General features: G+C 64.7%; 2 protein-coding genes across 2 annotated transcripts in view; both read right to left on the reverse strand.

Moving 5' to 3' along the window:
- PSTPIP1 (proline-serine-threonine phosphatase interacting protein 1) overlaps positions 1–1,360 on the reverse strand; it is a 41,580-nt gene extending 40,220 nt beyond the window's left edge. Inside the window, exon 1 of the mRNA XM_048519627.1 lies at positions 1,189–1,360. Coding sequence (XP_048375584.1) covers positions 1,189–1,221 — 33 coding nt within the window. The 5' untranslated portion in view covers positions 1,222–1,360. The remainder of the gene's footprint in view (positions 1–1,188) is intronic.
- Positions 1,361–3,428: 2,068 nt separating this feature from the next.
- Positions 3,429–13,653, reverse strand: RCN2 (reticulocalbin 2). The gene is made up of 6 exons (XM_048482109.1): positions 13,479–13,653; positions 11,688–11,884; positions 8,376–8,489; positions 7,273–7,369; positions 5,422–5,564; positions 3,429–4,171 (listed from the first exon to the last, which is right to left on the reverse strand). The coding sequence occupies exons 1-6, from the start codon at positions 13,636–13,638 to the stop codon at positions 4,019–4,021; spliced, it is 864 nt and encodes a 287-aa protein (XP_048338066.1). The 5' UTR covers positions 13,639–13,653; the 3' UTR covers positions 3,429–4,018.
- Positions 13,654–24,737: the final 11,084 nt, after the last annotated feature.

Consider the following 24,737-nt stretch of genomic DNA (forward strand, 5'->3'; position numbering starts at 1 on the left):
CCTGTAAGGAGACTCAAGGTGACTTACAAGCTCCGTTCCTTTCCTCTCCTCGCAACAGACACCTTGTGAGGCAGGTGGGGCTGAGGGAGTTCTGAGAGAACTGTGACTGGCCCAAGATCACCCAGCAGGAATGTAGGAGAAGAGTTTGGATTTATATGCCACCTATTTCTCATGTAAGGAGACTCAAGGTGGCTGACAAGCACCTTTCCTTCCCTCTCCCCACAACAGACACCTAGTTAGGGAGGTGGGGCTGAGAGAGTTCTGAGAAAACTGTGACTAGCCCAAGATCACCCAGCAGGAATGTAGGAGGGCGGAAACACATCTGGTTCACCAGATAAGCCTCTGCCACTCAGGTGGAGGAGTGGGGAATCAAACCCGGTTCTCCAGATTAGAACCCACCTGCTCTTAACCACGACACCACGCTGGCTCTCAACTGGGCCGGCTTTTTCGGGTGCTGAAACAAAATGTGATGAACATCTTTCCTAAAGATGTAGTCCAGCTCTAGGCTAATAGTGGCCTTCACCCAGTACACTGTTCTCCTGTAGCGACCCATATAGGTCTACGGTCAGCTACTAGTGCCATTCTTATCCGACGCCCAAGAAGTAAATGTTGGGGAAGTCGCTTTCTCTTAACATAATCTTAATGGTTTCAGGCTATTAAGGGTTGGGACGGAAATCCAGGGTGGGGCGGATCTCTTCCAGGATCTCCTTCAGCTTTGCATAAGACGCACGGTTGAGTGTGTCGTTGGCCGTCTTTTCCAAGACTGAGGCAAGACGGCCGGAATATTTTATGGATAACCCAGATACGATACCGACACCAAAATGCAAAATGGATTTGCTCACAGCCATGTCAGAACTAGGGACCGACTTTGTTTCTTGAGGAACATAGCTCGAAAGAGGTTGGGCGTTCTTAACAGCAGTGGTGTCTATGGATTCCTCTCGGATTCTCTGGTTTGGCATTAAAGCCTCCCCGCCCACCCTCATGCCCCACACACAGGTGTGCCTGGACAGAGGGAAGATCAGGTGTGCTCAACAGGTGCCTTCAGCTCCCCAACCTGCCAGTCTGCAAATGCACCCCCTCAAACACACTCCAATTAATGCAAGAACCCCCGGATCTTCCTTGCTTGGGATTGCATGTGAACCTTTTGCGTCTTATCTTTTTGAAGATTTAGCAATACAGGTGGCTTACCCAGAAGGAGTCTTTAAACTGCAGCTGCGTCATCACGACGGACCGGAGCGGACGGCTTTTGGGGCAAGTTGGCTCGAAGGTTGAGGAAGAGGCCGTGTTTCTTTTCCAACTGCTCCAAAACCAGCACCTGTCAGTTTGAAGAGACCTGCCGGGAGGGTGGCTCGTTGCTCTGAGAGGGAAGGGGAAGAGGGCCAAACCTCACAGGTCTCTCCCCCCCCACCCTTCCTCTTCCCCTCCTCTGGCCCCACCCCTGGGCCTTTCAAGTTTGCAGCCCCATTTCAATATTTGGCAAGCTGTGAATATATGGAAAGAAGGAAGCTGTTGTGGTGTGGACGCCCTGTCATTTAGATGCAAATGAGGCATGCATTTTTTTAAAAAAAGTGATGATACTCCAGAAAGCAACAGGTCTCTGATAGAAGGGATGAAAGGGGTACGGGGTGGGGGTGAGAGCTGTTTGGTTCTGCTGCTGGACAGGTGGCGTGTTTGATGCAAGGGCCGGTGTGTGTGTGTGTGTGTGATATTTTGCACTGGGGAGAAATCACACACAGGAAGCAGAGCTGCGGGGTTTTGCACGCTCAGCGATTGCAGCATCAACCGCCGGATTTTTCCAGCACTCATCAAAATCGAGGAGACGTCCGGCTTCTGCCTGTTCCAGGCCCGGAGTGGCTTGTGGGTTGTTGTTTTTTTTATGCCCCTGGGCACACTGTGTTCATTGTGAATGTGAATGGCCGAGTGAGCCCAGGCCGAGCACCACTGGAATGCTAATGGGGCATCGTGGCCCTCTCGAAGGCGATGGCTCAGGCCTCGCCAGTCAATGGGCCCCGAGCGCCTCCCTGCTCCGTCCAGATTGCGTTTTGCAAAGCTGAAATGCGCTTGCCGGGGAGCTGGAGAGCCAGCAATTTGGCATACGTTGCAAAACGTTGCTGTTCTTCATCATAAATGCGGAAGGAAGTGTGGTGCTATTAAAAAGGAAGAGACCCTCAAAGTGAGTTGAGGGACAATTCATTCACAGAAATGCAGACGAGAAGAAGAAGAGTTTGGATTTATACCCCACCTTTCTCTCCTGGAAGGAGACTCAAGGTGGCTCGCAAGCTCCTTTCCCTTCCTCTCCCCACAACAGAGACCTGGTGAGGCAGGTGGGGCTGAGAGAGTTCGCAGAGAAGTGTGACTAGCCCAAGGTCACGCCGGCAGGAATGTAGGAGTGCGGAAACACATCTGGTTCACCAGATAAGCCTCTGCCACTCAGGTGGAAAAGTGTGTAGTAGTGCACTGCCGACCCAGCAGTGCCGTAGTAGAACGTTGGGACGCCAACGGACCTGCGGCCTTGCCGGTCGCATCGCACCCCCACTCCTCATCCCCCCATGAGTCACGGGTCGTGAACTGTCTGGCTCCATCACCGGGCGCAGGGACAATGGTCTTGCCCCCAGGTGAGGATTAGGCTCAGACGCGTACGCTCTTCTCCCACGTAGCCAGATGAGATCATGCATCACATGATGATCTCCCGACCTCCCGCTCTCCCGGAACTCCCCCCAGTCCTCCCTCCTACACGCCCCCGATAGAGTAACAATAAAAGGTGCCAGGAACCGGCAGACGGGAGACTCGCTAGGAACACGGACCTCCGGTCTCCCGCTGCTGGCGATCTCCACCAGATGTTATCTCCGCGTCTCGTCTCGTTCTTACGCTGACCGCGTGGGTCGACTACAAAAGTGGGGAATCAAACCTGGTTCTCCAGATTAGAACCCATCTGCAGCAGTGGCGTAGGAGGTTAAGAGCTCATGTATCTAATCTGGAAGAACCGGGTTTGATTCCCCGCTCTGCCGCCTGAGCTGTGGAGGCTGATCTGGGGAATTCAGATTAGCCTGTGCACTCCCACACACGCCAGCTGGGTGACCTTGGGCTAGTCACAGCTTCTCGGAGCTCTCTCAGCCCCACCCACCTCACAGGGTGTTTGTTGTGAGGGGGGAAGGGCAAGGAGATTATAAGCCCCTTTGAGTCTCCTGCAGGAGAGAAAGGGGGGATATAAATCCAAACTCTTCTTCTTCTTAACGACTACACCACGCTGGCGCCATCAAGACACAACTTATGGCAACTCTGTGGGGGTTTTCAAAGCGAGAGACCTTCAGAGGTTGTTTGGCATTGTTCTCTCTCTCTCTCTCTCTCTCTCTCTCTCTCTGAAAATATAATTTTAAAAGCTAGCTGCAGCAGATTGATACCAAGAAAGGGAGGCAGAAACAAAACAGGGCATTTGAGTGTTTTAATCTGACAAGTAAATAAACGTTTTTACTTAAATACGGTACATTCTCTAACGCTATCTCAATTACAATAAAAATAACCGCTATTCTAGATGCAAAAATAAGATTTCCAGATCATATAAACACCCTCTAGAGAAGTTATTTAATATACACAGACGCCTTAGAGGGCCAAACAGTCCTGCAGAAGTGCGATTAGATCAAGAACACGTAACCCAAACCAACCCTTTCCCTCTTTTATTTTCCTCCTTCTCAAAACTCGAAAAGCCAACCATCGGAAACTAATGGCAGTCTTCTACCTGACCGGAATGTCGAATCTTTGCATTTTCAAGTACGTTTCAAAAAAAGCAGTATTAAAACAAGGACGCTTGGGACGTTTTCCCCGTCTTTTTTCAAAAAACCAGTTTCCTGGTGACACGTTTTGAAAGGCCCAGGGCATTTAAAGCAACCCCCGGGTGAAAATAAACTTGATAATGCAAAGATAGCTGCAGATTCTACTATATTACAGTAGCAAGAAGTTTGGTTTTTTTTTCTCTCCAGTGCTGGGACAGAGAACAGACAAAGGGAAAGTTGTTTGGAAATTACAGTTCTTCGTGGTAGAAACGTTCGTCGTGGAGCTGTCTACCGTAGTCTGTGGCTTCGCTGTTGAGAAACAGGTCCTGGTTCCGGAGAATCTCCGCTTCTGAAAGCTTCCCGTTGCCGTCGGAATCCATCTCTTCGATAAGGTGTACCGCCTTGCCGGATAAAAACACAGAACGTTCATTTGGTAACTTGCCGTTGAAGAATGTTTTGACACTTTAAGAACATCAGAAAGAGCTTTGCTGGATCAGACCAGAGTTTATCCAGTCTAGCACTCTGCTACTCGCAGTGGCCCACCAGCTGCCTTTGGGAGCTCACAGGCAGGATGTGAAAGCAACGGCCTTCTGCTGCTGCTGCTGCTCCCGAGCACCTGGTCTGCTAAGGCATTTGCAACCTCAGATCAAGACTGGGAGTCATAGATCAACTTCTCCTCCATAAATCTGTCCAAGCCCCTCTTAAAGCTACCCAGGTTAGTGGCCATCACCACCTCCTGTGGTTTTGCTGAGACTTCTACTGGCAATTCGTCTAATTGTCCCTTTCCAACCTGTTTTATCAGCTGCACTTAAAGGACAAGAGGAGGTTTCAAAAGGCGAACAGGGACGGAGCTTCTGGGCTGGACCTGAACGAATTCATTGCATTTGAACACCCCGAGGAAGAGGAATATATGAAGGTACGTTTACAGCCTGCTTTAAAAATACACTGTGGGGATTTTGGTGAAGAGTGTCATCATCACAGGCGACTTATGGTGTCTTTGTGGAGTTTTTAGGTCAGGGGTTTGCTATTTCCTCTCTCTGCATAGCGGCTCTGGCTCTCCTGGATGGTCTTCCATCCAAGTAATAATTAAGAGCATCATCATAATTGTTGAACATAAGAACTAGCCTGCTGGATCAGACCAGAGTCCATCTAGTCCAGCACTCTGCTACTCACAGTGGCCCATCAGATACCTTTGGGAGCTCACATGCAGGATGTGAAAGCAAGGGCCTGCTGCTGCTGCTGCTGCTGCTCCTGAGCACCTGGTCTGCTAAGGCATTTGCAATCTCAGATCAAGGAGGATCAAGATTGGGAGCCATAGATCGGCTTCTCCTCCATAAATCTATCCAAGCCCCTTTTAAAGCCATCCAGGTTAGTGGCCATCACCACCTCCTGTGGCAGCATATTCCAAACACCAATCACACGTTGCGTGAAAAAATGTTTCCTTTTATTAGTCCTTATTCTTCCCCCTAGCATTTTCAATGGATGCCCCCTGGTTCTAGTATCGTGAGAGAGAACAATTTCTCTCCATTGACATTTTCTACACTTTTCTACTGCTTTGATCGGTCCCATTCTGTGATTCAGCCAGGGTCCCCGGTGGACACTCAAAAGAGGGCTTTTTCAGCGGCTACCCCACCATTATGGAACAACCTACCTCCTCCTGAGCAATACCCTCATTGTTGGGCACCACCCAACCCAACAGCTCCTGAGGGTTGAGTTTCCCGTCCTGATTCTTGTCGTAATCATTTCTGAATCGATCCTTCTCAACGAGTATCCATTCTGGATCTTCATTAGCCGCTGGGGAACAACAAAACAAAACATACTCTGTGAATCTTTTTTTTTAAAGATTGTTGCTGCTCCATGCAGCTTTAAAAAGTCTATAAAATTTCGCACGGAGAACACAAGCTTTAAAGTACCGCACGGCTCAAACGTAAGAACTGCATTAACGGAAAGGCATTATCTGTGCTGAGAAACCAGAATTGGGATTTGTTTGCAGAGACCTGGAAACCGTTGATAAGTTTTCTAAAAAAAAAAGATATCCCTCTACACCATAGATGTCAAACTCGCGGCCCTCCAGATGTTACGGACTACAGTTCCCATCATTCCCTGCCAGCATCATGCTGGCAGGGGATGATGGGAACTGTAGTCCATAACATCTGGAGGGCTGCGAGTTTGACACCTGTGCTCTACACCAACTGCAGGTTTTAAACTGGAGGCGGTTTCAGGAAAAAAAATCAGTTGGAAATTGCATTTTGAAGAAGAGTTGGATTTATATCCCCCTTTTTTCTCCTGTAAGGAGACTCAAAGGGGCTTACAAACTCCTTTCCCTCTCCCCCCCCACAACAAACACCCTGCGAGGTAGGTGGGGCCGAGAGAGCTCAGAAGAACTGTGACTAGCCTCAGGTCACCCAGCTGGAGTGTGTGGGAGTGCACAGGCTAATCTGAATTCCCCAGATAAGCCTCCACAGCTCAAGCAGCAGAGTGTAAATATGTAAACATAAGCACGGATACTACTGTCTCTCTTCAAATTGTAAGACAGACAGATAGGCGGACACACACACACAGAGGGATAAACAGACAGACAGAGGGGCACAAAAACAGACATAGAAACTGACACACACACAGAGATAGGCACACACAAAGAGAGAGAAAGTGACACACACGCAAAGGGATAGATAAACAGACAGACAGAGGGGCATAAAAACAGAGATAGAAACTGACACACACACAGAGGGATAGGTAAACAGACAGACAGGGGCATAAACACACACACAGAGAGAGAAATTGACACACACACACACACACAGATAGCAACTAACACACACAAATGGACGGACAGACAGACAGAGAGATAGACACACACAAAGAGAGAGAAACTGACACACACAGAGGGATAGGTAAACAGACAGACAAGGGCACAAACACACAGAGAGAGAGAAACTGACACACACAGATATAGGCACACACAGATAGAAACTAACACACACAAATGGACGGACAGACAGACAGATAGGCACACACAAAGAGAGAGAAACTGACACACACAGAGGGATCGATAAATAGACAGACAGAGGGGCACAAAAACAGAGAAAGAAACTGACACACACAGAGAGAGATAGAAACTAACACACACAGAGGGATAGGTGTGTGGGAGTGCACAGGCTAATCTGAATTCCCCAGATAAGCCTCCACAGCTCAAGCGGCAGAGTGGGGAATCAAACCCGGTTTGTACAGTTTTTGTACAGTTTATGTAAATTGAAAAATTTTGTACAGTTTAGTAAGTTAAATAATACCTCGCTGCAGTTTGCAGCCCTGATATTAATTATCCTTGAGTGAAAACAATACAAACTACAAGCAAACGCTGCATAATTGAAAAGGTGTGGTCAAAAGGAAATCTGAGATCACGATACAGCCACTCAGATTAACAAACTGTGAAGTTACAAATGCTGGAAATAGACATACTTGGACAGCACAACTTAAAAAGCCGGTTACGTTTCCAACTCACTTGGATCTCGTCGGTAATCGCCAAGAAACTCTTCCAGGCTCACAAATCCATCCCCGTTTTTATCATGGTCTTCCAAAGCTTCTTGGATGACAAATTCCTTTAGAGGAAGGAAAGAAACAAGGACAGGAATTCAGTTTAAAAGAATCCACTTCTGAATTGTCTAAGGTTAAATTCCTACTTTAGATGTTGCAAAAATTTTATCTCAAGCCTCACGAATTAGATCGGCTAAGATAATGAAGTTATAATTCTGTATCATATGTTATAAAGTACTGTTTTTTATCGCTTTTTAATTATATGCAATTATAATATTGCTGTTTATCTGTTACTCGTCTGTTCTAATTGTATGGAGTCTATGGACTATGAATAAATTGAGGGATTGGAGCACCTTCCTTATAAGGAGAGGCTGCAGCGTTTGGGACTCTTTAGTTTGGAGAGGAGACGTCTGAGGGGGGATATGATTGAAGTCTATAAAATTATGCATGGGGTAGAAAATGTCGACAGAGAGAAATTTCTCTCTCTTTCTCACAATACTAGAACCAGGGGGCATTCATTGAAAATGCTGGGGGGAAGAATTAGGACTCACAAAAGGAAACACGTCTTCACGCAACGCGTGATTGGTGTTTGGAAGATGCTGCCACAGGAGGTGGTGATGGCCACTAGCCTGGATAGCTTTAAAAGGGGCTTGGACAGATTTATGGAGGAGAAGTCGATCTATGGCTCCCAATCTTGATCCTCCTTGATCTGAGATTGCAAATTCCTTAGCAGACCAGGTGCTCAGGAGCAGCAGCAGCAGAAGGCCATTGCTTTCACCTCCTGTAGGTGAGCTCCCAAAGGCATCTGGTGGGCCACTGCGAGTAGTAGCAGAGACCAGATGGACTCTGGTCTGATCCAGCAAGGCTTTCTTATGTTCTTAAATTATGATGATGCTCTTAATTATTACTTGGATGGAAGACCATCCAGGAGAGCCAGAGCCGCTATGCAGAGAGAGGAAATAGCAAACCCCTGACCTAAAAACTCCACAAAGACACCATAAGTCGCCTGTGATGACGACACTCTTCACCAAAATCCCCACAGTGTATTTTTAAAGCAGGCTGTAAACATACCTTCATATATTCCTCTTCCTCGGGGTGTTCAAATGCAATGAATTCATTCAGGTCCAGACCGGAAGCTCCGTCCCTGTTCGCCTTTTCAAACCTCCTCTTGTCCTTTAAGTGCAGCTGATAAAACAGGTTGGAAAGGGACAATTACAGGAATTTGCAAGAAATGGACCGAAAAAAACAACGTGACGCACGTATGCTGCTCAGTGGCTTCCGTGTATTGTACAATTTAACCAATCTTACAACTATATATAAAATACAATGCTAAATAACACTTTTACATTTACATTATAGGTAACCCCGTCGGGAGATATCAGCGACATCAGTACATTCCGTATAGTGCATTCCATTCATCATTTCAAGGATACAGTACTGAATTTCTTATCTGTTCCCTCTATGTTTTTTCTGACCTCCACTCCACGAATATAAATATCTTTGTGGGATGTTTTTATCACTGTGTGAGTTCATATATCGCTTCCATGACTGTCTTTCATTTGTAATCTCTCCTCCGGAGTTCGCTCAAGACTGTCATTTAAAGGAGCCTTGTCCTCATTTTTAAGGTTCGTCAAGCTATGAGGTTTTATTCAACTTTGAAGTCTTTTTTAAAGCAGAAGCTATACGCGTTAGTGTAGCTTTTCGTATGCCTTCCTCAGTGCTCCATCCTTCAAACGTTGCAACAACATTAAAATTAGCAATTGTAATATAAATAAACAATGAATAAATAAATACTGTGTACTTTTGTGTCATTTTTATATATACTCTTTTATAAAAAAACACTTTAAAAAAAACTTTCATTATTGTATATAAATACTATTTACAGACAGTGGTCAGGTTACATCAGTGGTAGGGAACCTTTAACACTCAAAGAGCCATTTGGACCCATTTTCCACGGGAAAAGAAAACACTTGGAGCCGCAAATAATTTTTGACATTTAAAATAAAGATAACACTATATATATTGGGTTTTTTTTACCTTTTACTCCACTCATTCTGAGAAGCGCATGGATGGGTCCGCCCTGCTGCCTGCAGGGAGGGCAAGGATTGGGCCAGCGGCTTGGCCTTGCCGGCCGCCGGGAAAGCACCTGCCCTGCTCGAACGGGGCGGGCGAGAGGGGAAGCCCGCGGCGCGACCCAGCCGACCGCGGGCAGTTGGTGCGCCCGCCCTGCTGCCTGCAGGGTGGGCAAGGATGGGGCCGGCGGTTCGGCTCGTGGAGCCGCAGTGCCAGGGCAGAAGAGCCACAGGTTCTCGAGCCGCAGGTTCCCTACCCTTGGGTTACATCATATTCAATATTCAAACCTGTACATTAAAAAACCAAGTTCAACGTTTCTACTTTAGGTAATAGCCTCACAAAGAATGGACGGCTCATTGCAACGAAGATGGAAACATTTTAAACAATACTAATGTCTTTATAAACTGACTCGGTGAAGGGGCTCTTATGAGACTAGAAACCAAGACGACGTCTGCCACCTCTTGGCGAGACCAAATTCTGCTTTGCTGGTTGTTTGATAAATAAGTGTTTTTTCATGCTCAGTTTTTCACCATTAGCCATCAGGGTGTCTCTAATTCAGCAGCAAGGAAGAATGTAAACATTGTAAATAAATACATAAATACGATAGTTATGTGATACTTTGACTAGAAGAGATTGGAAGAAGAGTTTGGATTTATATCCCCCCTTTCCAGTGGTGGGATCCAAAAAAATTAGTAACAGTTTCCCATGGTGGTGGGATTCAAACTGTGGCATTGCGCCAATCGGGCTGGGCGGGGCATGACGGGGGCGTGGCTGGGCATTCCGGGGCGGGGCATTCCTGGGCGGGGCTGTGGCAGACGCAGCCGCTGCACCGGTCCTTGCGGGGGAAACGAATGCACACAGGCGCAGGCTGCCACGCATGCCGGTGCACCTCCTGCTAGACTGCTTCAAGTTCTGCGCGCTATTGCTGAGAGGAGGGGCGTAACTCAGGCAAAAATCACAGGGCAAAATCACCCATTAGTAACCCCCTCTCGGCACACACAAATAATTAGTAACCTACTCTCGGGAACCTGTGAGAACCTGCTGGATCCCACCTCTGCCCCTTTCTCTCCTGTAGGAGACTTAAAGGGGCTTACACTCTCCTTGCCCTTCCCCCCTCACAAGAAACACCCTGTGAGGTGGGTGGGGCTGAGTGAGCTCCGAAAAGCTGTGACTAGCCCAAGGTCACCCAGCTGGTGTGTGTGGGAGTGCACAGGCTAATCTGAATTCCCCAGATAAGCCTCCACAGCTCAAGTGGCAGAGCAGGGAATCAAACCCGGTTCCTCCAGAATAGAATGCACCTGTTCTTAACCACTACGCTACTGCTGCTCCACAAAAGGGATTCCACAAAACAGACTACCATTTTAAATAACCTTGCAGCGTCCATGCTTTATAGCATAGCATGGGTCCGTTTATAAAACGGACCGTTGTTGCAAAGAGATAGCTGGCGAGAACGGGGGAACACGTGCAATTAATAAGGCTGTTAAAAGCAGAATCTGCTCTAGGTTGATCCTGCATTGAGTGGGGGCTTCTATGCCCCCTTCTATATGATTCTGTGAATTCTTATGCTTTGGATACTGGAGCAAATGGCTGGCCACCAAGCGGAGATGGGTGTACATGAAATGGGGGGGGGGGGGGCAAGTGTCATGATATATATATAAAAAAGTAAAGGTTCACAAAAAGATCATCTTCTAAGTTAGCAGAAGTTTGCAAAACCCAGAGGATGGAGACAGTCAAAAGTAGCGAAGATTGACCTTTAAACATGATTGGTGAATTCAACTGTAATTCTAGACCAGGGGTCTTCAAACTATGGCCCTGCAGATGTTCATGGACTACAATTCCCATCAGCCCCTGCCAGCATGGCCAAGTGGTAGGGCTCATGGGAATTGTAGTCTATGAACATCTGGAGGGCCATAGTTTGAAGACCCCTGTTCTAGACCAATGAGAGGCTGTTGTGTGGGTGGGGAAAAGTATCCATGATGTATGTATTGTATATGCTGAGATAGAGTTGAGATAGAGACTGAGTTGAGTTCTGTGTGTGTTGAACTTTGTTATTGCAGAAGAGTTCTGTATAGTCTGATAGTCTTGTATAGAATAGACTTGTGTAACCTTGCAACTGCTAAAGTAAAAGCCTTCCTATGGAAATAACATCTTACGTGGAGAGTATTCTTTTCCAAGTGTGGTAGAATGTTGCAGTGAGTGCAAGAAGACTACAGACTTCTCATCTTACCAGAGTGACTCCGCTTTAAACTCTGTTGATAAAAAGGAAGGTATTGAAGTTCAGAGCTACTCTGAAGGGCCTCGGTGACTTACCTGTCGGAAAGATTCCTCCTCCGCGTCCTCCAAAGTAGAATCTTCTTCAAAGTCTATGACGCGGTCGTACATTTGAACATTATATTCTTCCCAGGATATATCCCCGTCGCCGTCTTTATCATATTCACCGAACTGCTGCTTAGCGTCTTCCACAATATAATGCTTGAAAGACTGCTGAATCCACGTACTTAGCTCGGCTGCAGGGATTCCACAAAACACAGTCGGGACATAAATCAATTTCTCCCATAATCCCTCCGAAAGTTAACAAATAAAGCCGAGATCATCTAGCTAGTTTTAAGGGGACGCGATCCACACTTCTTGCCCCGCTGCTTATAGGAAAAGATAAATGTAAACACAGAACTCGTAGACTTTGATCCGCAGACACAAAAATCCGGGGTTTAAAGCCTTCCTAGTGAGAAGTCAGACTCGAGTAGCAATCTTTTTGTAATAATCTTTTCTCCTGTTGCTTCTGTGTGGGGCAGCTCACTACCTAGTTGGTACAAGAATGAAAAATGAACTCCAAAGGGCTGTACATACATTTAAATGCATCTCAGGCCATGATCTCAGGTGCGAGAAAAGTTATATATTCTTCAGTTCTGCTGACTTCAATGGAATTCAAACATATGTAATGCTCCTGGATTATTTATACTCTCTTAAGAACATAAGAACTAGCCTGCTGGATCAGACCAGAGTCCATCTAGTCCAGCACTCTGCTACTCGCAGTGGCCCACCAGGTGCCTTTGGGAGCTCACATGCAGGAGGTGAAAGCAAGGGCCTTCTGCTGCTCCTGAGCACCTGGTCTGCTAAGGCATTTGCAATCTGAGATCAAAGAGGATCAAGATTGGTAGCCATAGATTGACTTCTCCTCCATAAATCTGTCCAAGCCCTTTTTAAAGCTATCCAGGTTAGTGGCCATCACCACCTCCTGTGGCAGCATATTCCAAACACCAATCACACGTTGCGTGAAGAAGTGTTTCCTTTTATTAGTCCTAATTCTTCCCCCCAGCATTTTCAATGGATGCCCCCTGGTTCTAGTATTGTGAGAAAGAGAGAAAAATTTATCTCTGTCAACATTTTCTAACCCATGCATAATTTTACAGACTTCAATCATATCCCCCCTCAGACGTCTCCTCTCCAAACTAGAGTCCCAAACGCTGCAGCCTCTCCTCATAAGGAAGGTGCTCCAATCCTTCAATCATCCTCGTTGCCCTTCTCTGCACTTTTTCTATCTCTTCCGGCTATTCCCCCACACCATACCACACCCCGATGACTTAGCAAAAATGATGGTCATATATGCGCTGAATTTACCTCAAAATACATACAGGCAATGAGGCTATACTGCCTTTCTTATTTAATAATTTTATCTAGAATTATTTTGCTGCCCCACAAGCAGGCTCATACGTGAAACAGAATCCATGACATGGTCTTCCTCATATCTAGCTGTTAAATTTGCTTTTCATAACCTGTATTTTTTAAAAAAACAACACTAAATGATTGGTTCTGGTGGGTTTTCCGGGCTGCGTGGCTGTGGTCTGGTAGGTCTTGTTCCTAACGTTTCGCCTGCATCTGTGGCTGGCATCTTCAGAGGTGTATCACAGAGAGAAGCCTGTTTATGCACTGTGCCTGACTTCTCTCTGTGATACACCTCTGACGATGCCAGCCACAGATGCAGGCGAAACGTTAGGAACACGGCCACACAGCCCGGAAAACCCACCACAACCAGTTGAATCCGGCTGCGAAAGCCTTCGACAACACCCTAAATGACTGTTAAAATGTACACATCCTCCGTACCCTCTGTGAGAAAGCCATCTGAATCCAAGTCAATTTTCTTTATGATTGCTTTCAGTCTTTTCTGCTGCTCCTCTGGACTCAGCTTCGCAAACTCATCCACTTCTTCCTTTGGAGGGAAACGGAGAGCGTGATAAATGAGAACTTCACATAGAGGGACCATTCTCAGCTTGCTTCTATTACTATACCTGGATCTACATAAACGACTCGCCATTCAACATCTGTCAGTTTGACCTAGCAGCCCTCTTGAAAGGACAAACTGTGCATATTATCATAAATTTCCATTACACTAACTTCTACGTACTCTATATGTGTATATATAAACATATAGCTATAGAGCAGTGGTTCTCAATTGTCCTAATGCCACGACCCTTTAATACAGTTCCTCATGTTGTGGTGACCCCCAACCATAAATTTGGTATACATAAAATATAAAAAGACCGTTTTCCGATAGTCTTGGGTGACCCCTGTGAAAGGGTCGTTCGACCCCCAAAGGGCTTGCGACCCCCAGGTTGAGAACCGCTGCTATAGAGGAATATTCAGAAAGAGGTTTTTTGCTTTGGGTCATTGGAGGAAAAGCAGAATGAAAATATATTAGAAGAAGAAGAAGAAGAAGAAGAAGAAGAAGAAGAAGAAGAAGAAGAAGAAGAAGAAGAAGAAGAAGAAGAAGAAGAAGAAGAAGAAGAAGAGAAAGAGGAAGAGGAGGAAGAGGAGGAGGAGGAGTTTGGATTTATATCCCCCCTTTCTCTCCTATAGGAGACTCAAAGGGGCTTACAATCTCCTTGCCCTTCCTCCCTCACAACAAACACCCTGTGAGGTGGGTGGGGCTGAGAGAGCTCCGGGAAGCTGTGACTAGCCCAAAGTCACCCAGCTGGCGTGTGTTGGAGTGTACAGGCTAATCTGAATTCCCCAGATAAGCCTCCACAACTCAGGCGGCAGAGCTGGGAATCAAACCCGGTTCCTCCAGATCAGAGTGCACCTGCTCTTAGCCACTACGCCACTGCTGCTCAGAAAAGATTAAATGAGTATATAGAGATGAGCATGTATAGATAAACACACACGCAAAAACAGTGCTGTATATGCACACACACATAGGTGTGTGTGGGTGTAGTATGCATTTTGTATGCACACACAAATACTATAGAACCATATACATGCTAATTCTATCACCACAGCATTATTCTATGCCCATCCACGTATCTATATATTGTCACATATATTCTAAGGTGCTGTGCCTACATCTACAAGGGAACGTTACAGCGCACTGACCATAAATACGCACTGTGCCATCCTAACATATGCTGTATGAATATGTACATAAATGTTAACATACACAGACAATATAAAATGTGCAGGGCATATCTGCCTGTCTGCAATTTGAAGAGAGACAGCAGTATGTGTGTGTATGTTTACATATGTATGCATGTACTGGACATATATATGTGCAGGACATGCATACATATGTAAACATAAGCACGCATACTGCTGTCTCTCTTCAAATTGTAGTCAGACAGACAGATAGGCGGACACACACACACAGAGAGGGATAAACAGACAGACAGAGGGGCACAAAAACAGACATAGAAACTGACACACACACAGAGATAGGCACACACAAAGAGAGAGAAACTGACACACACACGGGGGGGGGGGGGGTGGGGGGGGGGGGGGGTGGGGGGGGGGGGGGGTGGGGGGGGGGGGGGGTGGGGGGGGGGGGGGGTGGGGGGGGGGGGGGGTGGGGGGGGGGGGGGGTGGGGGGGGGGGGGGGTGGGGGGGGGGGGGGGTGGGGGGGGGGGGGGGTGGGGGGGGGGGGGGGTGGGGGGGGGGGGGGGTGGGGGGGGGGGGGGGTGGGGGGGGGGGGGGGTGGGGGGGGGGGGGGGTGGGGGGGGGGGGGGGTGGGGGGGGGGGGGGGTGGGGGGGGGGGGGGGTGGGGGGGGGGGGGGGTGGGGGGGGGGGGGGGTGGGGGGGGGGGGGGGTGGGGGGGGGGGGGGGTGGGGGGGGGGGGGGGTGGGGGGGGGGGGGGGTGGGGGGGGGGGGGGGTGGGGGGGGGGGGGGGTGGGGGGGGGGGGGGGTGGGGGGGGGGGGGGGTGGGGGGGGGGGGGGGTGGGGGGGGGGGGGGGTGGGGGGGGGGGGGGGTGGGGGGGGGGGGGGGTGGGGGGGGGGGGGGGTGGGGGGGGGGGGGGGTGGGGGGGGGGGGGGGTGGGGGGGGGGGGGGGTGGGGGGGGGGGGGGGTGGGGGGGGGGGGGGGTGGGGGGGGGGGGGGGTGGGGGGGGGGGGGGGTGGGGGGGGGGGGGGGTGGGGGGGGGGGGGGGTGGGGGGGGGGGGGGGTGGGGGGGGGGGGGGGTGGGGGGGGGGGGGGGTGGGGGGGGGGGGGGGTGGGGGGGGGGGGGGGTGGGGGGGGGGGGGGGTGGGGGGGGGGGGGGGTGGGGGGGGGGGGGGGTGGGGGGGGGGGGGGGTGGGGGGGGGGGGGGGTGGGGGGGGGGGGGGGTGGGGGGGGGGGGGGGTGGGGGGGGGGGGGGGTGGGGGGGGGGGGGGGTGGGGGGGGGGGGGGGTGGGGGGGGGGGGGGGTGGGGGGGGGGGGGGGTGGGGGGGGGGGGGGGTGGGGGGGGGGGGGGGTGGGGGGGGGGGGGGGTGGGGGGGGGGGGGGGTGGGGGGGGGGGGGGGTGGGGGGGGGGGGGGGTGGGGGGGGGGGGGGGTGGGGGGGGGGGGGGGTGGGGGGGGGGGGGGGTGGGGGGGGGGGGGGGTGGGGGGGGGGGGGGGTGGGGGGGGGGGGGGGTGGGGGGGGGGGGGGGTGGGGGGGGGGGGGGGTGGGGGGGGGGGGGGGTGGGGGGGGGGGGGGGTGGGGGGGGGGGGGGGTGGGGGGGGGGGGGGGTGGGGGGGGGGGGGGGTGGGGGGGGGGGGGGGTGGGGGGGGGGGGGGGTGGGGGGGGGGGGGGGTGGGGGGGGGGGGGGGTGGGGGGGGGGGGGGGTGGGGGGGGGGGGGGGTGGGGGGGGGGGGGGGTGGGGGGGGGGGGGGGTGGGGGGGGGGGGGGGTGGGGGGGGGGGGGGGTGGGGGGGGGGGGGGGTGGGGGGGGGGGGGGGTGGGGGGGGGGGGGGGTGGGGGGGGGGGGGGGTGGGGGGGGGGGGGGGTGGGGGGGGGGGGGGGTGGGGGGGGGGGGGGGTGGGGGGGGGGGGGGGTGGGGGGGGGGGGGGGTGGGGGGGGGGGGGGGTGGGGGGGGGGGGGGGTGGGGGGGGGGGGGGGTGGGGGGGGGGGGGGGTGGGGGGGGGGGGGGGTGGGGGGGGGGGGGGGTGGGGGGGGGGGGGGGTGGGGGGGGGGGGGGGTGGGGGGGGGGGGGGGTGGGGGGGGGGGGGGGTGGGGGGGGGGGGGGGTGGGGGGGGGGGGGGGTGGGGGGGGGGGGGGGTGGGGGGGGGGGGGGGTGGGGGGGGGGGGGGGTGGGGGGGGGGGGGGGTGGGGGGGGGGGGGGGTGGGGGGGGGGGGGGGTGGGGGGGGGGGGGGGTGGGGGGGGGGGGGGGTGGGGGGGGGGGGGGGTGGGGGGGGGGGGGGGTGGGGGGGGGGGGGGGTGGGGGGGGGGGGGGGTGGGGGGGGGGGGGGGTGGGGGGGGGGGGGGGTGGGGGGGGGGGGGGGTGGGGGGGGGGGGGGGTGGGGGGGGGGGGGGGTGGGGGGGGGGGGGGGTGGGGGGGGGGGGGGGTGGGGGGGGGGGGGGGTGGGGGGGGGGGGGGGTGGGGGGGGGGGGGGGTGGGGGGGGGGGGGGGTGGGGGGGGGGGGGGGTGGGGGGGGGGGGGGGTGGGGGGGGGGGGGGGTGGGGGGGGGGGGGGGTGGGGGGGGGGGGGGGTGGGGGGGGGGGGGGGTGGGGGGGGGGGGGGGTGGGGGGGGGGGGGGGTGGGGGGGGGGGGGGGTGGGGGGGGGGGGGGGTGGGGGGGGGGGGGGGTGGGGGGGGGGGGGGGTGGGGGGGGGGGGGGGTGGGGGGGGGGGGGGGTGGGGGGGGGGGGGGGTGGGGGGGGGGGGGGGTGGGGGGGGGGGGGGGTGGGGGGGGGGGGGGGTGGGGGGGGGGGGGGGTGGGGGGGGGGGGGGGTGGGGGGGGGGGGGGGTGGGGGGGGGGGGGGGTGGGGGGGGGGGGGGGTGGGGGGGGGGGGGGGTGGGGGGGGGGGGGGGTGGGGGGGGGGGGGGGTGGGGGGGGGGGGGGGTGGGGGGGGGGGGGGGTGGGGGGGGGGGGGGGTGGGGGGGGGGGGGGGTGGGGGGGGGGGGGGGTGGGGGGGGGGGGGGGTGGGGGGGGGGGGGGGTGGGGGGGGGGGGGGGTGGGGGGGGGGGGGGGTGGGGGGGGGGGGGGGTGGGGGGGGGGGGGGGTGGGGGGGGGGGGGGGTGGGGGGGGGGGGGGGTGGGGGGGGGGGGGGGTGGGGGGGGGGGGGGGTGGGGGGGGGGGGGGGTGGGGGGGGGGGGGGGTGGGGGGGGGGGGGGGTGGGGGGGGGGGGGGGTGGGGGGGGGGGGGGGTGGGGGGGGGGGGGGGTGGGGGGGGGGGGGGGTGGGGGGGGGGGGGGGTGGGGGGGGGGGGGGGTGGGGGGGGGGGGGGGTGGGGGGGGGGGGGGGTGGGGGGGGGGGGGGGTGGGGGGGGGGGGGGGTGGGGGGGGGGGGGGGTGGGGGGGGGGGGGGGTGGGGGGGGGGGGGGGTGGGGGGGGGGGGGGGTGGGGGGGGGGGGGGGTGGGGGGGGGGGGGGGTGGGGGGGGGGGGGGGTGGGGGGGGGGGGGGGTGGGGGGGGGGGGGGGTGGGGGGGGGGGGGGGTGGGGGGGGGGGGGGGTGGGGGGGGGGGGGGGTGGGGGGGGGGGGGGGTGGGGGGGGGGGGGGGTGGGGGGGGGGGGGGGTGGGGGGGGGGGGGGGTGGGGGGGGGGGGGGGTGGGGGGGGGGGGGGGTGGGGGGGGGGGGGGGTGGGGGGGGGGGGGGGTGGGGGGGGGGGGGGGTGGGGGGGGGGGGGGGTGGGGGGGGGGGGGGGTGGGGGGGGGGGGGGGTGGGGGGGGGGGGGGGTGGGGGGGGGGGGGGGTGGGGGGGGGGGGGGGTGGGGGGGGGGGGGGGTGGGGGGGGGGGGGGGTGGGGGGGGGGGGGGGTGGGGGGGGGGGGGGGTGGGGGGGGGGGGGGGTGGGGGGGGGGGGGGGTGGGGGGGGGGGGGGGTGGGGGGGGGGGGGGGTGGGGGGGGGGGGGGGTGGGGGGGGGGGGGGGTGGGGGGGGGGGGGGGTGGGGGGGGGGGGGGGTGGGGGGGGGGGGGGGTGGGGGGGGGGGGGGGTGGGGGGGGGGGGGGGTGGGGGGGGGGGGGGGTGGGGGGGGGGGGGGGTGGGGGGGGGGGGGGGTGGGGGGGGGGGGGGGTGGGGGGGGGGGGGGGTGGGGGGGGGGGGGGGTGGGGGGGGGGGGGGGTGGGGGGGGGGGGGGGTGGGGGGGGGGGGGGGTGGGGGGGGGGGGGGGTGGGGGGGGGGGGGGGTGGGGGGGGGGGGGGGTGGGGGGGGGGGGGGGTGGGGGGGGGGGGGGGTGGGGGGGGGGGGGGGTGGGGGGGGGGGGGGGTGGGGGGGGGGGGGGGTGGGGGGGGGGGGGGGTGGGGGGGGGGGCGGGTGGGGGGGGGGGGGGGTGGGGGGGGGGGGGGGTGGGGGGGGGGGGGGGTGGGGGGGGGGGGGGGTGGGGGGGGGGGGGGGTGGGGGGGGGGGGGGGTGGGGGGGGGGGGGGGTGGGGGGGGGGGGGGGTGGGGGGGGGGGGGGGTGGGGGGGGGGGGGGGTGGGGGGGGGGGGGGGTGGGGGGGGGGGGGGGTGGGGGGGGGGGGGGGTGGGGGGGGGGGGGGGTGGGGGGGGGGGGGGGTGGGGGGGGGGGGGGGTGGGGGGGGGGGGGGGTGGGGGGGGGGGGGGGTGGGGGGGGGGGGGGGTGGGGGGGGGGGGGGGTGGGGGGGGGGGGGGGTGGGGGGGGGGGGGGGTGGGGGGGGGGGGGGGTGGGGGGGGGGGGGGGTGGGGGGGGGGGGGGGTGGGGGGGGGGGGGGGTGGGGGGGGGGGGGGGTGGGGGGGGGGGGGGGTGGGGGGGGGGGGGGGTGGGGGGGGGGGGGGGTGGGGGGGGGGGGGGGTGGGGGGGGGGGGGGGTGGGGGGGGGGGGGGGTGGGGGGGGGGGGGGGTGGGGGGGGGGGGGGGTGGGGGGGGGGGGGGGTGGGGGGGGGGGGGGGTGGGGGGGGGGGGGGGTGGGGGGGGGGGGGGGTGGGGGGGGGGGGGGGTGGGGGGGGGGGGGGGTGGGGGGGGGGGGGGGTGGGGGGGGGGGGGGGTGGGGGGGGGGGGGGGTGGGGGGGGGGGGGGGTGGGGGGGGGGGGGGGTGGGGGGGGGGGGGGGTGGGGGGGGGGGGGGGTGGGGGGGGGGGGGGGTGGGGGGGGGGGGGGGTGGGGGGGGGGGGGGGTGGGGGGGGGGGGGGGTGGGGGGGGGGGGGGGTGGGGGGGGGGGGGGGTGGGGGGGGGGGGGGGTGGGGGGGGGGGGGGGTGGGGGGGGGGGGGGGTGGGGGGGGGGGGGGGTGGGGGGGGGGGGGGGTGGGGGGGGGGGGGGGTGGGGGGGGGGGGGGGTGGGGGGGGGGGGGGGTGGGGGGGGGGGGGGGTGGGGGGGGGGGGGGGTGGGGGGGGGGGGGGGTGGGGGGGGGGGGGGGTGGGGGGGGGGGGGGGTGGGGGGGGGGGGGGGTGGGGGGGGGGGGGGGTGGGGGGGGGGGGGGGTGGGGGGGGGGGGGGGTGGGGGGGGGGGGGGGTGGGGGGGGGGGGGGGTGGGGGGGGGGGGGGGTGGGGGGGGGGGGGGGTGGGGGGGGGGGGGGGTGGGGGGGGGGGGGGGTGGGGGGGGGGGGGGGTGGGGGGGGGGGGGGGTGGGGGGGGGGGGGGGTGGGGGGGGGGGGGGGTGGGGGGGGGGGGGGGTGGGGGGGGGGGGGGGTGGGGGGGGGGGGGGGTGGGGGGGGGGGGGGGTGGGGGGGGGGGGGGGTGGGGGGGGGGGGGGGTGGGGGGGGGGGGGGGTGGGGGGGGGGGGGGGTGGGGGGGGGGGGGGGTGGGGGGGGGGGGGGGTGGGGGGGGGGGGGGGTGGGGGGGGGGGGGGGTGGGGGGGGGGGGGGGTGGGGGGGGGGGGGGGTGGGGGGGGGGGGGGGTGGGGGGGGGGGGGGGTGGGGGGGGGGGGGGGTGGGGGGGGGGGGGGGTGGGGGGGGGGGGGGGTGGGGGGGGGGGGGGGTGGGGGGGGGGGGGGGTGGGGGGGGGGGGGGGTGGGGGGGGGGGGGGGTGGGGGGGGGGGGGGGTGGGGGGGGGGGGGGGTGGGGGGGGGGGGGGGTGGGGGGGGGGGGGGGTGGGGGGGGGGGGGGGTGGGGGGGGGGGGGGGTGGGGGGGGGGGGGGGTGGGGGGGGGGGGGGGTGGGGGGGGGGGGGGGTGGGGGGGGGGGGGGGTGGGGGGGGGGGGGGGTGGGGGGGGGGGGGGGTGGGGGGGGGGGGGGGTGGGGGGGGGGGGGGGTGGGGGGGGGGGGGGGTGGGGGGGGGGGGGGGTGGGGGGGGGGGGGGGTGGGGGGGGGGGGGGGTGGGGGGGGGGGGGGGTGGGGGGGGGGGGGGGTGGGGGGGGGGGGGGGTGGGGGGGGGGGGGGGTGGGGGGGGGGGGGGGTGGGGGGGGGGGGGGGTGGGGGGGGGGGGGGGTGGGGGGGGGGGGGGGTGGGGGGGGGGGGGGGTGGGGGGGGGGGGGGGTGGGGGGGGGGGGGGGTGGGGGGGGGGGGGGGTGGGGGGGGGGGGGGGTGGGGGGGGGGGGGGGTGGGGGGGGGGGGGGGTGGGGGGGGGGGGGGGTGGGGGGGGGGGGGGGTGGGGGGGGGGGGGGGTGGGGGGGGGGGGGGGTGGGGGGGGGGGGGGGTGGGGGGGGGGGGGGGTGGGGGGGGGGGGGGGTGGGGGGGGGGGGGGGTGGGGGGGGGGGGGGGTGGGGGGGGGGGGGGGTGGGGGGGGGGGGGGGTGGGGGGGGGGGGGGGTGGGGGGGGGGGGGGGTGGGGGGGGGGGGGGGTGGGGGGGGGGGGGGGTGGGGGGGGGGGGGGGTGGGGGGGGGGGGGGGTGGGGGGGGGGGGGGGTGGGGGGGGGGGGGGGTGGGGGGGGGGGGGGGTGGGGGGGGGGGGGGGTGGGGGGGGGGGGGGGTGGGGGGGGGGGGGGGTGGGGGGGGGGGGGGGTGGGGGGGGGGGGGGGTGGGGGGGGGGGGGGGTGGGGGGGGGGGGGGGTGGGGGGGGGGGGGGGTGGGGGGGGGGGGGGGTGGGGGGGGGGGGGGGTGGGGGGGGGGGGGGGTGGGGGGGGGGGGGGGTGGGGGGGGGGGGGGGTGGGGGGGGGGGGGGGTGGGGGGGGGGGGGGGTGGGGGGGGGGGGGGGTGGGGGGGGGGGGGGGTGGGGGGGGGGGGGGGTGGGGGGGGGGGGGGGTGGGGGGGGGGGGGGGTGGGGGGGGGGGGGGGTGGGGGGGGGGGGGGGTGGGGGGGGGGGGGGGTGGGGGGGGGGGGGGGTGGGGGGGGGGGGGGGTGGGGGGGGGGGGGGGTGGGGGGGGGGGGGGGTGGGGGGGGGGGGGGGTGGGGGGGGGGGGGGGTGGGGGGGGGGGGGGGTGGGGGGGGGGGGGGGTGGGGGGGGGGGGGGGTGGGGGGGGGGGGGGGTGGGGGGGGGGGGGGGTGGGGGGGGGGGGGGGTGGGGGGGGGGGGGGGTGGGGGGGGGGGGGGGTGGGGGGGGGGGGGGGTGGGGGGGGGGGGGGGTGGGGGGGGGGGGGGGTGGGGGGGGGGGGGGGTGGGGGGGGGGGGGGGTGGGGGGGGGGGGGGGTGGGGGGGGGGGGGGGTGGGGGGGGGGGGGGGTGGGGGGGGGGGGGGGTGGGGGGGGGGGGGGGTGGGGGGGGGGGGGGGTGGGGGGGGGGGGGGGTGGGGGGGGGGGGGGGTGGGGGGGGGGGGGGGTGGGGGGGGGGGGGGGTGGGGGGGGGGGGGGGTGGGGGGGGGGGGGGGTGGGGGGGGGGGGGGGTGGGGGGGGGGGGGGGTGGGGGGGGGGGGGGGTGGGGGGGGGGGGGGGTGGGGGGGGGGGGGGGTGGGGGGGGGGGGGGGTGGGGGGGGGGGGGGGTGGGGGGGGGGGGGGGTGGGGGGGGGGGGGGGTGGGGGGGGGGGGGGGTGGGGGGGGGGGGGGGTGGGGGGGGGGGGGGGTGGGGGGGGGGGGGGGTGGGGGGGGGGGGGGGTGGGGGGGGGGGGGGGTGGGGGGGGGGGGGGGTGGGGGGGGGGGGGGGTGGGGGGGGGGGGGGGTGGGGGGGGGGGGGGGTGGGGGGGGGGGGGGGTGGGGGGGGGGGGGGGTGGGGGGGGGGGGGGGTGGGGGGGGGGGGGGGTGGGGGGGGGGGGGGGTGGGGGGGGGGGGGGGTGGGGGGGGGGGGGGGTGGGGGGGGGGGGGGGTGGGGGGGGGGGGGGGTGGGGGGGGGGGGGGGTGGGGGGGGGGGGGGGTGGGGGGGGGGGGGGGTGGGGGGGGGGGGGGGTGGGGGGGGGGGGGGGTGGGGGGGGGGGGGGGTGGGGGGGGGGGGGGGTGGGGGGGGGGGGGGGTGGGGGGGGGGGGGGGTGGGGGGGGGGGGGGGTGGGGGGGGGGGGGGGTGGGGGGGGGGGGGGGTGGGGGGGGGGGGGGGTGGGGGGGGGGGGGGGTGGGGGGGGGGGGGGGTGGGGGGGGGGGGGGGTGGGGGGGGGGGGGGGTGGGGGGGGGGGGGGGTGGGGGGGGGGGGGGGTGGGGGGGGGGGGGGGTGGGGGGGGGGGGGGGTGGGGGGGGGGGGGGGTGGGGGGGGGGGGGGGTGGGGGGGGGGGGGGGTGGGGGGGGGGGGGGGTGGGGGGGGGGGGGGGTGGGGGGGGGGGGGGGTGGGGGGGGGGGGGGGTGGGGGGGGGGGGGGGTGGGGGGGGGGGGGGGTGGGGGGGGGGGGGGGTGGGGGGGGGGGGGGGTGGGGGGGGGGGGGGGTGGGGGGGGGGGGGGGTGGGGGGGGGGGGGGGTGGGGGGGGGGGGGGGTGGGGGGGGGGGGGGGTGGGGGGGGGGGGGGGTGGGGGGGGGGGGGGGTGGGGGGGGGGGGGGGTGGGGGGGGGGGGGGGTGGGGGGGGGGGGGGGTGGGGGGGGGGGGGGGTGGGGGGGGGGGGGGGTGGGGGGGGGGGGGGGTGGGGGGGGGGGGGGGTGGGGGGGGGGGGGGGTGGGGGGGGGGGGGGGTGGGGGGGGGGGGGGGTGGGGGGGGGGGGGGGTGGGGGGGGGGGGGGGTGGGGGGGGGGGGGGGTGGGGGGGGGGGGGGGTGGGGGGGGGGGGGGGTGGGGGGGGGGGGGGGTGGGGGGGGGGGGGGGTGGGGGGGGGGGGGGGTGGGGGGGGGGGGGGGTGGGGGGGGGGGGGGGTGGGGGGGGGGGGGGGTGGGGGGGGGGGGGGGTGGGGGGGGGGGGGGGTGGGGGGGGGGGGGGGTGGGGGGGGGGGGGGGTGGGGGGGGGGGGGGGTGGGGGGGGGGGGGGGTGGGGGGGGGGGGGGGTGGGGGGGGGGGGGGGTGGGGGGGGGGGGGGGTGGGGGGGGGGGGGGGTGGGGGGGGGGGGGGGTGGGGGGGGGGGGGGGTGGGGGGGGGGGGGGGTGGGGGGGGGGGGGGGTGGGGGGGGGGGGGGGTGGGGGGGGGGGGGGGTGGGGGGGGGGGGGGGTGGGGGGGGGGGGGGGTGGGGGGGGGGGGGGGTGGGGGGGGGGGGGGGTGGGGGGGGGGGGGGGTGGGGGGGGGGGGGGGTGGGGGGGGGGGGGGGTGGGGGGGGGGGGGGGTGGGGGGGGGGGGGGGTGGGGGGGGGGGGGGGTGGGGGGGGGGGGGGGTGGGGGGGGGGGGGGGTGGGGGGGGGGGGGGGTGGGGGGGGGGGGGGGTGGGGGGGGGGGGGGGTGGGGGGGGGGGGGGGTGGGGGGGGGGGGGGGTGGGGGGGGGGGGGGGTGGGGGGGGGGGGGGGTGGGGGGGGGGGGGGGTGGGGGGGGGGGGGGGTGGGGGGGGGGGGGGGTGGGGGGGGGGGGGGGTGGGGGGGGGGGGGGGTGGGGGGGGGGGGGGGTGGGGGGGGGGGGGGGTGGGGGGGGGGGGGGGTGGGGGGGGGGGGGGGTGGGGGGGGGGGGGGGTGGGGGGGGGGGGGGGTGGGGGGGGGGGGGGGTGGGGGGGGGGGGGGGTGGGGGGGGGGGGGGGTGGGGGGGGGGGGGGGTGGGGGGGGGGGGGGGTGGGGGGGGGGGGGGGTGGGGGGGGGGGGGGGTGGGGGGGGGGGGGGGTGGGGGGGGGGGGGGGTGGGGG

The sequence above is a fragment of the Sphaerodactylus townsendi genome, linkage group LG17 (assembly GCF_021028975.2).
Source record: "Sphaerodactylus townsendi isolate TG3544 linkage group LG17, MPM_Stown_v2.3, whole genome shotgun sequence".
In the NCBI taxonomy this organism is placed as follows: domain Eukaryota; kingdom Metazoa; phylum Chordata; class Lepidosauria; order Squamata; family Sphaerodactylidae; genus Sphaerodactylus; species Sphaerodactylus townsendi.